This window comes from Microcebus murinus, chromosome 6 (assembly GCF_040939455.1).
Source record: "Microcebus murinus isolate Inina chromosome 6, M.murinus_Inina_mat1.0, whole genome shotgun sequence".
In the NCBI taxonomy this organism is placed as follows: Eukaryota; Metazoa; Chordata; class Mammalia; order Primates; family Cheirogaleidae; genus Microcebus; species Microcebus murinus.
In genome coordinates this window covers 35975049-35987739 of record NC_134109.1, presented here as the reverse complement: position 1 = coordinate 35987739, position 12691 = coordinate 35975049, and the positions used below count along the sequence as shown (strand labels likewise).

Sequence of the window (12691 nt, the reverse complement as noted above, 5' to 3'; positions counted from 1 at the left end):
TATTGGTCCTGCACCATAGTTTGGCTCCACTAGGGCGTGGCTTGGTGCTCTGGACCTGCTCATGAAACCATTGCAGGGCTCATCACAGACTCCATCAACAGACATTCAGGGTGACTTGCAGGGCCGACAAGTGCCTTTTCCCCCACACTCCCCTTACTTCCAGCCTCACTGCTGTGTCCTTCACTTGCTCAGACATTGACCAGCCTAGAGCACATCCCTTTCCACTGGTCCTGCCATGGATCTAGCCCTTCTCACCTCCTTCATTCAAGGCACAGAGGGCTCCCACTTTGCTCAAAGCAGTGGTTTTTGTTCTGCGCTGTGTGGCCGGTCACATCCCCTTAGTCCACATACTACTATATGTCCCCTCAGGACAAGTTTCATTTTAAGCCAGAATCTAAATTGTAAATACGAAATGCCTCTGATTGTTTCCTTTTCTTCCAGGTCACCGCTGGATTGCCTCTTCCCAAGGCTTATATAGAGGAGGTAACTTTGATTATTGCTAATTCCTTGTCCTAGAAACACCACACCTGAATCAACATTTCTCCACCTGGCCCATGTGGAAAAGAATGGGGAGTCAGTGTGACCCTTGGCTGCTCCTGGGAGTGCAGGATGCCAAGAGGCCTGCAGTGTGCTAAAGATTGTATTGAAAGAGTAAATAGGGAGGACTTGGCTCACAAAACAGCATTGCCCTACACAAGATGTCAGCAAGCCACTGCTCTAAACCAGTGGTTGCTTCTCAGTGGGGGAGATTTTACCCCTAGGGATATTTGGAAATGTCTAGAGACTTTTTTTTTTGAGACTGAGTCTCACTATGTTGCCCAGGCTAGAGTGCCGTGGTGTCAGCCTAGCTCACAGCAACCTCAAACTCCTGAGCTTAAGCGATCCTCCTGCCTCAGCCTCCCAAGTAGCTGGGACTACAGGCATGCGCCACCATGCCCAGCTAATTTTTTCTATATATTTTTAGTTGGCCAATTAATTTGTTTCTATTTTTAGTAGAGACGGGAACTCGCTCTTGCTCAGGCTGGTTTCGAACTCCTGACCTTGAGCAATCCTCCCTCCTCTGCCTCCCAGAGTGCTAGGATTGATTATAGGCGTGAGCCACTGCGCCCAGCCTCTAGAGACTTTTTTTTTTTTTTTTTTTTTTTTGAGACAGAGTCTTGCTTTGTTGCCCAGGCTAGAGTGAGTGCCATGGCATCAGCCTAGCTCACAGCAACCTCAAACTCCTGGGCTCAAGCAATCCTCCTGCCTCAGCCTCCCGAGTAGCTGGGACTACAGGCATGTGCAACCATGCCCGGCTAATTTTTTCTATGTCTATTAGTTGGCCAATTAATGTCCTTCTATTTATAGTAGAGACAGGGTCTCGCTCTTGCTCAGGCTGGTTTCGAACTCCTGAGCTTTAGCAATCCTCCCTCCTCCGCCTCCCAGAGTGCTAGGATTACAGGCACGAGCCACCGCGCCTGGCCTAGAGACATTTTTGATTGTTGAAACTGGAGGTGATGAGTACTACTAGCATCTAGTCACTGGGTAGAAGCCAGGTTTGCTGTTTAAACATCTTACAATGCACAGGACAGCACCCCACAACAATGAATTATCCAGCTCAGGTTGAGAAACCCTGCCCTTAACTAATGGAAGTTTCCTTCTATTATATTCTCTGCATTGGCTGCGTGAAAAAGACAATGCCCAAATGCCATTGAAATTAGAAGCAATTAGGAATCTTTTTTGAAATGCCAAGATATGCTCAGGATCCTGGTTGTTTTTGTAGGCAAGCTTCCATAAACTGATTTGGTTTATAGCATCAAACAGGAGCCCAAAGAACAATTGTGAACTCAAACCTTTTCATATTTATATCATTTACCATCAAAGAAACATCTCTAGAGCCAGTTAGGGGTGGTTACATGAGAGACAGGCCCTCAGATAAGATAGTAAGTTCAGCTGCTGTCACTGCTAATTGAATTTTTCTGCCTTTTCCTAAAGCTTTTAAATTATCAAGCAATACAGGGTCATTGTGCAGGCCCGGAATGAAGTGTTTCAAAATTCACTAGAAAAAAATTGTCAGTGCCTTGAGTCTGCCTGTCCTCTGAGTTAGGAGTTGCCTTTTATGGCCATTTGTGTGATTCACGCGTAGGAGGGGAATTCACAGTTCTGGCCCTCCTGCCACCCCACAGCCTTTTCCTGTGTCTAATTACAGTGACTGCCCCTAGCTGGCCCAGCTGGTGTCTTCATTTAAGAAATTCTACTTATTTAAAAGTGTTCTCAGTCTTACATATTAATTGGTTTTCATGTGACTAGAGGTAAAGAATTAGCAGTGCTCTTTAGAATATCAAGTAAATTCTAATCTTAGTTTTCAATTATAAAAAGGAAAAAAAGATAAGTCACATTTATCATGATCCTAGTTGTTTTGAACCTTTATTCCACCCACTTTTTTTTGCTGTTTTGGGGATGCATAAACTATGCACTTACTGCTAGATTTTGTGATGATCCAGTACATGTATTTTTACAGAAGACTATTATATTTTTATTATAAAAATACATAACATAGCTTTAAGCTTAGAGTAGTAACATACCCTTTGTAAAAAAAAAAAAATTTTTTTTTAAGACAGAGTCTTGCTCTGTCACCCTGGGTAGAGTGCAGTGGTGTCAGCATAGCTCACTGCAACCCTCAGCTCCTGGGCTCCAGTGATCCTCCTGCCTCAGCCTCCCAAGTAGCTGGGACTAAAGGTACATGCCACCATGCCTGGCTAATCTTTTCTATTTTATTGATTGATTGATTGATTGATTGACAGAGTCTCGCTTTGTTGCCCAGGCTAGAGTGAATGCCGTGGTGTCAGCCTAGCTCACAGCAACCTCAGACTCCTGGGCTCAAGCGATCCTGCTGCCTCAGCATCCCAAGTAGCTGGGATTACAGGCATGGGCCTCCATGCCCGGCTAATTTTTTTGTTTGTTTGTTTTTGTTTTTGTTTTTGAGACAGAATCTCACTTTGTTACCCAGGCTAGAGTGAGTGCCGTGGCGTCAGCCTGGCTCACAGCAACCTCAATCTCCGGGGCTCAGCGATCGTACTGCCTCAGCCTCCCGAGTAGCTGGGAGTACAGGCATGCGCCACCATGCCCGGCTAATTTTTTGTATATATATTTTTAGTTGGTCAATTAATTTATTTCTATTTTTGGTAGAGACGGGGTCTCGCTCAGGCTGGTTTCGAACTCCTGACCTTGAGCAATCCGCCCGCCTCGGCCTCCCAAAGTGCTAGGATTACAGGCGTGAGCCACCACGCCCAGCTGGCTAATTTTTTTGTATATATATTTTTAGTTGGTCAATTAATTTCTTTCTGTTTATGGTAGAGATGGGGGTCTCACTCTTGCTCAGGCTGGTTTTGAACTCCCGACCTCGAGCAATCTGCCCGCCTCAGCCTCCCAGAGTGCTACGATTATAGGCATGGAGCCACCGCGACTGGCCAATTTTTTCTATTTTTAATAAAGACAGGGTCTTGCTTTTGCTCATGCTGGTCTCGAACTATCTGACCTCAAGAAGCAATTCTCTGGCCTCAGCCTCTCTGAGTGCTAGCATTACAGGTGTGAGCCACCACACCCAGCCAAAAAGAAAAAAAAATCAAACATTACAAGGATATAATGTATGTAAGTTGTGTCCTTTTAACAGTTTGGTGCATATTTCTCAACATTTAAAAAATTTTCATGAATTATACACACATGTTTTTGTGTTTGTCCAAAAATGGAATTAATTAAGCTCTCCATAGTCTTGCAGCTTTAGTACATCTTGGACAGGTTCTATGTTCACACAGATGGATCTCACTTTCATAACATCTGCATGGTAAATATTTATTGAGTGTATATATCAATTCATTGGCCTACTCCTCTATTGAAGGGTAATTGTAATTTCCCAATGCTGCAAGCACTGCCATCGTAAACACACTCAAAGGTATGTTTCCTTAATTACTTCCCATTAGATTTCATAGTTTTGGTTCTTAAAGGTAGCATTTATGTTATCTATTGGCCCTAGTGAAAGTTCATGGTTGAGTTCATTAAAACCTTTGAAAGCATCACTGATGCCTTCGTCTCCTGGCAGTATTTATGGTAGTCATATAATGAATTGTTTCTTTTGTGCTGGGCGCTGTACTAGTCTCTGTCATCAGATAGACGGGCCTGTGATCTATTGAGTAGAGTCAGTTTGTATCATTGTACCCTATGCTTACATAAAGCACAAAGTTTGTAAATGTAATTTGGGTAGGGGCAACTGGTACCCTTTGAACAGCAAATAAGCTATTACATGTGACATAATGACAGCAAATACACCAGCTCTAGCGTTTTCAAGACAGCTGGAGAACAGGCACAGCTCTGCTCCAGTGTGGTAGGCTGGAGTTAAAGCCGCCCTCTTCTTCGGCACCCACTCACCACGGTGTAGGAAATGTATCAGAGGCCTTTGCTCTTGTTGGCTCACTTCTTCGTCCTGACAGTGAATGGCTACTGACTCGAGGAGTAAGTTTCCCATTTAAGAAGAACCTGCAGCTGTTTCAGCTCTGCTCTCTGGCCTCACAGACCTTTCACTGTTGTTTTTACAGAATCTGGAGCTGGTTGAAAAAGGCTTCAGTAACTTGAAGAAACAAATTGAAAATGCCAGAATGTTTGGAGTTCCAGTTGTAGTGGCTGTGAATGTGTTCAAGTAAGTGTAGCATGTAAGAGAAAGGGGGGGGGATGTGGAAAATGGTCAGAAAACACTTCCTGGAGCTGATTGTATAGCACTACTTTTTATTTTGATCTTCAGTTACTGCTATTGGTGATAGCCCGTGGTGATAGCCGCGTGACAGGAACCTAGCAAACCCACCAGCTTAGCCACCGAGGGTCCAGAAGTCAGATTTGGCTCATGGGGGCCTCCTTCTCCACTGGGTGAAGCGGAAAACACCCAAGCCTGAAGTTAAATTTTCTTTTTTTGGTCTTTAGAGGCCTTTTGTGTTAATAGAAGGTCATAGGCCTACAGCTTTCCATTATTTCACTAGGTCTGGTGGGATGTTGTCTTCACAAAGAGTTGAACATATTGAGCTCAAAGTGTTCACGCAAGAACTTGTGTGGGTTGTTTAGGTATCGGAGTGCTGCTTTGGGTTTTGTTACAATGGCCTCACCACAGTGGACCGGGAAGCAAAATTTTTACAAGCTCATATTTATTGATTCCTTTATCGTGTTGTGGGAATGTTCCAAGCAAGTAGTTTCCATGTATTATCAACTAAGCCTCATGACATCCCAGTGAAATAAGTGCTGTGATTATTCTCATTTGACCCATGTGGAAATCAAGGTCCATACAGATTAAGTGACTGGCCAAAAGTCACTCTTGTAAGTCGTGGAGCTGAGATTCAAACCCAGGCAGTATTCCTTGATTAGTGTCCAGTTATCAGTGGATAATTCACATGCGTTTTAATGGCAGAAAGGAGACAGATTCTGTCTGCTCTGGCCATCTTCCATGATTTTAACATGAAGCACTACCTTTTTAGGACGGATACAGAGGCTGAGCTGGAACTCGTCACCCGCCTTGCCCGAGAGCATGGAGCTTTTGATGCTGTGAAGTGCACTCACTGGGCAGAAGGGGGCAAGGGTGCCTTAGCCCTGGCGCAGGCAGTCCAGAGAGCCGCACAGGCACCCAGCAACTTCCGACTCCTTTATGACCTCCAGGTGGGTTACTTGCTGTATGCCAAAAAAAAAAAGCATAATGTGGCAACCTCTGTTTAGAGCTCGATGCTTCAGCTTATATGGTTTGATTCCCACATAGGTGAGTTACACAGCCACAGCCCAGACTCTCAGCTCTAGATAGCTTTTCTCATGAATGCATGTTGCTGCTTACTTACAGAGTAGGGGGTACAGGCTAGAATACCTGGAGAGGTTGGCTCACATCCTGACTTTTGAAAAGGCTCATGGTATAGTTCCTTTTGGTGGCAGAAGAGAGGGTTGCATATGGACCAAGTTCATTGTAGCCTTTAGCTCACGGCATCAATCACATTGTAGCAAATTGGCAAAGGGCTACATCAAAACTTTCTGATCAACTCTCAATAATAAAGGAAAGAAGTGTGCTAATAGGCTAACAGGCTAACACTCTAACAGTTCACTGAGTAAATTAAATTAAATCTAGCCCAAGTAGAAGCCCTGCATATTCTATGATGCAATAACGTTTGTTCAGAAAAATGTTATTCTAGCCAGGCACGGTGACTCATGCCTGTAATCCCAGCACTTTGGGAGGCTGAGGCAGGAGGATTGCTTGAGCCCAGGAGGTTGAGCCTAGCCTGAGCAATATAACAAGACCCTGTCTTCTACAAAAAAAAAAAAATTTTTTTAATTTAGCCAGAAATGGTGGCATGTGCCTGTAGTCCCAGTTACTCAGGAGGCTGAGGTAGGAGGATCGCTTCAGTCCAGGAGTTTGAGGTTGCGGTGAACTATGACAATGCCACTGCACTCTAGTCTGGGCAACAAGCGAGACCCTGTCTCAAAAGAAAGAAGGAAAAAGGAAAAGGTGGTTGTTATGTTAGGGTTGTATTTTGTTTGCAATTCTGTGTTCCATGTATTTCAGGATATGATTAGGCATTAAGTAGTATATCCATAATGGAAACTTTGTCAAGAACATGGGATGTATGTTGTAAATTCTGTTTGTATTTTCTAGACAGTTTTTGGCTTGGTTTTTTAAAGATAATGGTAAACTTTCAAAAATAGCCATACAACGTTAGAAGGAAAAAACTATTACTATTGAGTTTCAGTGTTCTCTTGTTAATCCCTGCCCCTTGCAGATACAATATGCTGGTGGGTAATTTAACATTCATTCTCCTGTTGTCATTGACATTCTCCTATTGAGCTTTGGTTTGAGAGACTAGTTTGAAAGTCTGTTTAATCAATCAACTTAAACACAAATTTGCACACAAATAGAAAGCATTAATAGACACTCTCCAAGCTCCTATCAGTAGCACCTAAGGCAGGAACTCCAGTTCTTGAAGGCCAGTGAGAGACCTGGAAGAGTGGGTTAATAAGGACTTTATAACCCATTTCTACTTGGAACTTTTCTCTGTTCTGACAAACAGGAAGCTGCCACTTTTTGTCTTATTCAGCATCTGCTAGTCTTAAATCACCCCCCCACCACCACCACCAAAATGCTTTTGCTTCATAAGTTCTGAATGTACTTTGGCATTTAAAGAGCTCCAGTTATAAGATGCATATGAAAGCAACCTGTGTAGCATCTTTATAAAACCATTATTAAATATTCACTTTATTCATATGTCCATTATACTAAACCTCTATATGAATTATATCACTAGTTATAATAGTGGGAAATAATGTTAGAATAGGGGAATTTTATTTTTATAGATGGATTATTGCTCCTTTCAAAAAACAAAACTTGCCTAATACGGTTTTTTTCTTTTTGTTTTTGAGATATGGTCTTGCTCTGTTGCCTGGGCTAGAGTACAGTGGCATCATCATAGCTCACTGCAGTCTCAGAGTCCTGGTCCCAAGCAATCTTCCTGCCTCAGCCTCCCAAGTAGCCGGGACTACAGGAGCACACCACCATGCCTGGCTAAATTTATCTTTTTTATTTTTGTAGAGACAGGGTCTCATTACATTGCTCAGGCTGGTCTCAACCTCCTGGGCTCAAGCAATCCTCCAGCCTGAGCATCTGCCTCTCACACAAACTGGAGGTTATGTGGGTGGATATTGGTTGTCTCATTTCATAAACAGTATCCCAGGTCTGATTTGACAAGACAGATCTCTAATATTAAAACATCTATATGCTTTTTATTTATGAAGAAATAATTATTCTTGGGTAGTCAGCACTAGTGTTTATGATGCACTTAGATTTTACATATATATACTTTTATACTTATATTTATATATTTAGAACCTCACTTAACATATACGTTAATATATATTTATGTGTGTATCTATATATACATGCACATATCTATCGATAAATATCTGTAACTTCACCTCTGTGGGACGTTTTCCACTTATAAAAGCTGGGGCTTGCTATTAAAAGAAAATGTTTCTAACCCAATAAACATCAAACTAATTGCATATCTACAAATATATAGAAAAACATCTGGCTGTTTTGGGGACTCTGACCTGGATTGTGGCCATGTCCCGGTTAATCATCCTCACATATGTCCACTCTCTCTTTCTTGTGCATTAGCTCCCAGTTGAGGATAAAATCAGGATCATTGCGCAGAAGATCTATGGGGCAGATGACATTGAATTGCTCCCCGAAGCTCAGCACAAAGCCGAAGTCTACACGAAGCAGGTAGATGTTCTATTGTTTTGTTCGTTCAACTCTTAACAAAGCAGGACTTGGAGCTGCTATCCCTGAGTTCTCCCAGCCCCGCTGAGCACCCACTGCTTCACTTCTCTGGGTGTGGCCTTCTCTCCTGGAACACTGGGTTTGGGTTGCGTGGTCCAGTCCCAGGTTCTTCATTATCCACAGGTGGTATGTGAATGTGTAGAAAGGCCATGGGAAAATATAGAATGTATTACTAAAATATTGAGAACTTCTACAGTTTTATTCTCATGTTTATTCCAAACTATTATTTTTAACTGGTTATATAGATGGAAATAAAATATTCACCTGCAGAGTATAGTTATAAATACTTACCTCCATCACTCAATAGGGATTCTGCTTATTGATGCGTAATAACTCAGCTAGAGGACGGTGACGTGGAGATGGCTATAAAAGGAGTTAAATGTTTCAAATAAATTGGAGAGTATATATAATCGCAATGCCCAGATGTTTTTTGTTGCATTGTCATTATCTTTGTTCACTTATTTCCCCAGGGCTTTGGGAATCTACCCATCTGCATGGCCAAGACACACTTGTCCTTGTCTCACAACCCAGAGCAAAAAGGCGTGCCCACAGGCTTCGTTCTGCCTATTCGCGACATCCGCGCCAGTGTTGGGGCTGGTTTTCTGTACCCCTTAGTAGGAACGGTGAGTGAGTCCCGAGGAGAGGAGCTTGTTCACCTGTGCTTCTCGTCCTAATGTTTTGCTGAAGCCATCAAGCAAATGCCAAATAAGCCAAATTCACTGCCTAAAAGAAAGTAGGTTTTGGGCCTATCATGATCAATCCTCTTGGTGTGAACCATCTTGGTGTCAATTCAAGTATGATGCCATACCTACTTCTACTGAATGAAAAATGGTTTCCCAGGCAATATGCCCTTAACTGAATCCAGGATGTTCCTAGCTGATAGGCTGTGGCAGTGCTAATATAATATATAATTACAATTAATGTTCATTAGATGCCTTAGCCAAATTAACTCAGTCCTCTCAACAGCCCTCTGAGGTTGGGACAGAAATTCTACAATCCTAGAGCTTATGCCTGAAATTTAGGGAGTTCACTATTTCTGAGTAAGGAATTTCCTCATTAAAATGCAATGGACCCTGTAGATATGAAAGGTAAGTTTGCTTATTCACACTTCAAGGTGAATGAGTTGTCCAATGCTTTCTTATCTTACAGATTTTATGCATATTAAAGGAAGAAAATTGGTAATAGGGAAGTAGAGGGATGCTTAAAGACATAATCATGCCTGTAATGCTAGCACTCTGGGAGGACAAGGCGGGCGGATCGCTCAAGGTCAGGAGTTCGAAACCACCCTGAGCAAGAGTGAGACCCCCTCTCTACTATAAATAGAAAGAAATTAATTGGCCATCTGATATATATAGAAAAAAATTAGCCGGGCATGGTGGCGCATGCCTGTAGTCCCAGCTACTGGGGAGGCCGAGGCAGGAGGATTGCTTGAGCCCAGGAGTTTGAGGTTGCTATGAGCGAGGCTGACGCCACGGCATTCACTCTAGCTTGGGCAATTAAGCAAGACTCTGTCTCAAAAAAAAAAAAAAAAGACATAATCAGAGTTTGGACTAACATTGTCCCAAGTGATCCTATATCCTATATCTAGGTTTTCTCTCTTTCATCTACCCACCATCCTGTATCTATAGATTGTTCTTACATGCAATACAGGATTGAAATATTAAAATAACCAACACAGGCAAGGCATGGTGGCTCACACCTGTAATCCTAGCACTAAACACAAATGAAAAACCAACAGAACTCCTTCTGGAGCTATGTCATTCTTTCAGTATAGAATTAAGTGAGATGAGGTGACATTATATAGCTGCCCAATCCATTTTCACCTCTGCTCATCTTGTCCTTGGGCAAGTTATGAGAGGTGTGAGCCCTGCTGCCCTCATCTCACAGTTGGGGCAACATCATCACGTAACAGTGGTGTTCAGCACAGGTGCCCGAGTGCCAGTGCCCCTCTGCCACTCCAGGGAGCAGGAGGCCTGACTTTGTTTTGATATTCATTAGTCTCTGGGATTTGTAGAAATTCCCTCTTTGTAGAAATGTTAAACCATTTGCCTAGCACCTTGAGTATTACAGAAACATATGTTGTTCTTTTTGGAGAAATTGTCATCAATTACCAACTGAAAGAGTGGTAGCTGCACTCTTTATTATCATTTTTGATGTTTGCATGCAGAGGGGTAACAACAGAGCTGAAAGCAAATAGGAAGTGGCCAGACCACTGAAAGTTGGTCTGCTGTGCGGGGTGCGGAGAGAGACAGCCTGCCCGGCTTGAGATTTTTCATTTAGAACACAGTATGCATCAGAGGCTTTTGAATTTAACTTGGATCAGGACATTTCCACACATAATCAAGTGGTTTAATTACTATTCTAATACCTTCCGGTTACTGTTGGAACCTAAACACTTTTCAGAGTTTTTTATCTGCATTCATCACATATTTTCTTTTCTTTTTTGTATTTTCTGATTATCAGTGGCTGATGTTTAAGGGGGAAAATCCTCTATGAGAAAGAGTTAAAATGTCAAAAATTCTACTAATCACTGTTTTGGGATGCATCTTTATAGTTTTCTGCTGCTGTGTACATACATGTCTACATCAATGGGCACATGTCTTTTACTTCATAATGTCATCTTCAGGTTTTTCTGCTAGGTCTAAAGACCAATCCTTTCCTTTTTCTACTTGTCCCCATACCTAGCACTTCCTTATCTCTTACAGAACACAAGAATAGAAATCAGTTGCCAGACCCCTATAATATGTTTGGGGAGTATTGATTGGCACTCAGATGGCAGTCAGAATTAGGTTGTCTAAAGTGTTGATGTTTTGTGTTACAGAAGATGACTCATTCTTTTTTAAATAACCTTTTTATAGTTAAGTTTTAGAAGTTTAGCCTAAGGTTTTTTCCTCTCTGATTTGGAACTTGTGTGTATTCATTATACAGGACATTGTAAACAGATAAAAATATACCAAGTTTTTACTTGCAAGCCATATAAATTGGCATCTAAGCAGATATTTGTCAAAGCCAAGTCTTTAGAAAAGAAGCAAGTGCAAATATAATTCATAAGCATTCCCAGTTTTTTATTTTATTTTATTTTTTTACGGACAGGGTCTTATTCTCTCACTCAGGCTAGAGTACAGTGGTGCAATCACAGCTTACTGCAGCCTTGAACTTTTGGGCTCAAGCGATCCCCTGCCTCAGCTTCCCAAGAAGCTAGGACTTTAGGTGTGCACCACCACACCTGGCTAATTTTATTGATTGGTTGATTGATTGTCTAGCTAGATAGATATACCTGAGACAGAGTCTCACTATGTCACAGAGGCTGGTCTCCATCTCCTGGTCTTAAGCAATCCTCCTGCCTTGGCCTCTCAAAAGTGCTGGGATTACAGGAATGAGCCACCATACCTAGCCTAATTTAGTTGTAGAAGGCCATATTAGGCCCATAAGAATAGTGATTGTAAAACCATCTAGATTATGTACAAAACATGTCTTTGCCCTCGAACAAGGATACTAATTTCTTTTGTGTTTTTTTTTTGAGACAAAGTCTCACTTTGTTGCCCAGGCTAGAGTGAGTGCTGTGGCATCAGCCTAGCTCACAGCAACCTCAAACTCTTGGGCTCAAGCAATCCTTCTGCCTCAGCCTCCCGAGTAGCTGCGACTACAGGATGCACCACCATGCCTGGCTAATTTTTTTTTCCTATATATATTAGTTGGCCAATTAATTTCTTTCTACTTATAGTAGAGACTGGGTCTTGCTCTTGCTCAGGCTGGTTTCGAACTCCTGACCTTGAGCAATCTGCCCACCTCGGCCTCCCAGAGTGCTAGGATTACTGGCGTGAGCCACCACGCCCAGCCAGGATACTAATTTCTAATGTCACATTGCTGAAGCAAAAACACATGGGCACCTAGCAAGACTCACAGAAACAAAATTTAAAAGCAGACAAGCCCCACACTTTCTTTTGGTCTTATGAAATATAGACCGCGGAGGTGAGTAACCATCAATTATAGAAGACAATAGTGAAGGCTGGCATTTGGTTTGCAGAAGAACATGAGGTTTCTCTGAGTTCATAACAGGATCAGTGACTTGATTTTTAATATGTAATGTGATATGATTTTTAATATGTAACAAGAAGAGTGCCCGCTTTATTGACAACTCTAAAATGATGTTCTATTTTCATGCCTTGGGCTTTCTATCTGATGAGAAGGTGGGAGAAAAGGTCACATTATTTTTAATGTGTTTTACATGCTAGATGAGCACAATGCCTGGACTCCCTACCCGGCCCTGCTTTTATGATATTGATTTGGACCCCGAAACTGAGCAGGTGAATGGACTGTTCTAAACAGGTAAGTTGTCACTAGGTAAGAGTTTTACTT

At 42.2% G+C, this 12691-nt stretch overlaps 1 protein-coding gene across 4 annotated transcripts in view; it reads left to right on the top strand.

Moving 5' to 3' along the window:
• MTHFD1 (methylenetetrahydrofolate dehydrogenase, cyclohydrolase and formyltetrahydrofolate synthetase 1) overlaps window positions 1–12691 on the top strand; it is a 67166-nt gene that overhangs the window by 48722 nt on the left and 5753 nt on the right. For all 4 annotated transcript variants that reach the window (XM_076003969.1, XM_076003971.1, XM_076003970.1 and 1 more), the window contains 6 exons: window positions 442–483; window positions 4572–4672; window positions 5496–5673; window positions 8168–8275; window positions 8803–8955; window positions 12568–12661. In XM_076003969.1, the coding sequence (XP_075860084.1) occupies window positions 442–483; window positions 4572–4672; window positions 5496–5673; window positions 8168–8275; window positions 8803–8955; window positions 12568–12657 (672 nt within the window). In that variant the 3' untranslated portion in view covers window positions 12658–12661. The remainder of the gene's footprint in view (window positions 1–441; window positions 484–4571; window positions 4673–5495; window positions 5674–8167; window positions 8276–8802; window positions 8956–12567; window positions 12662–12691) is intronic.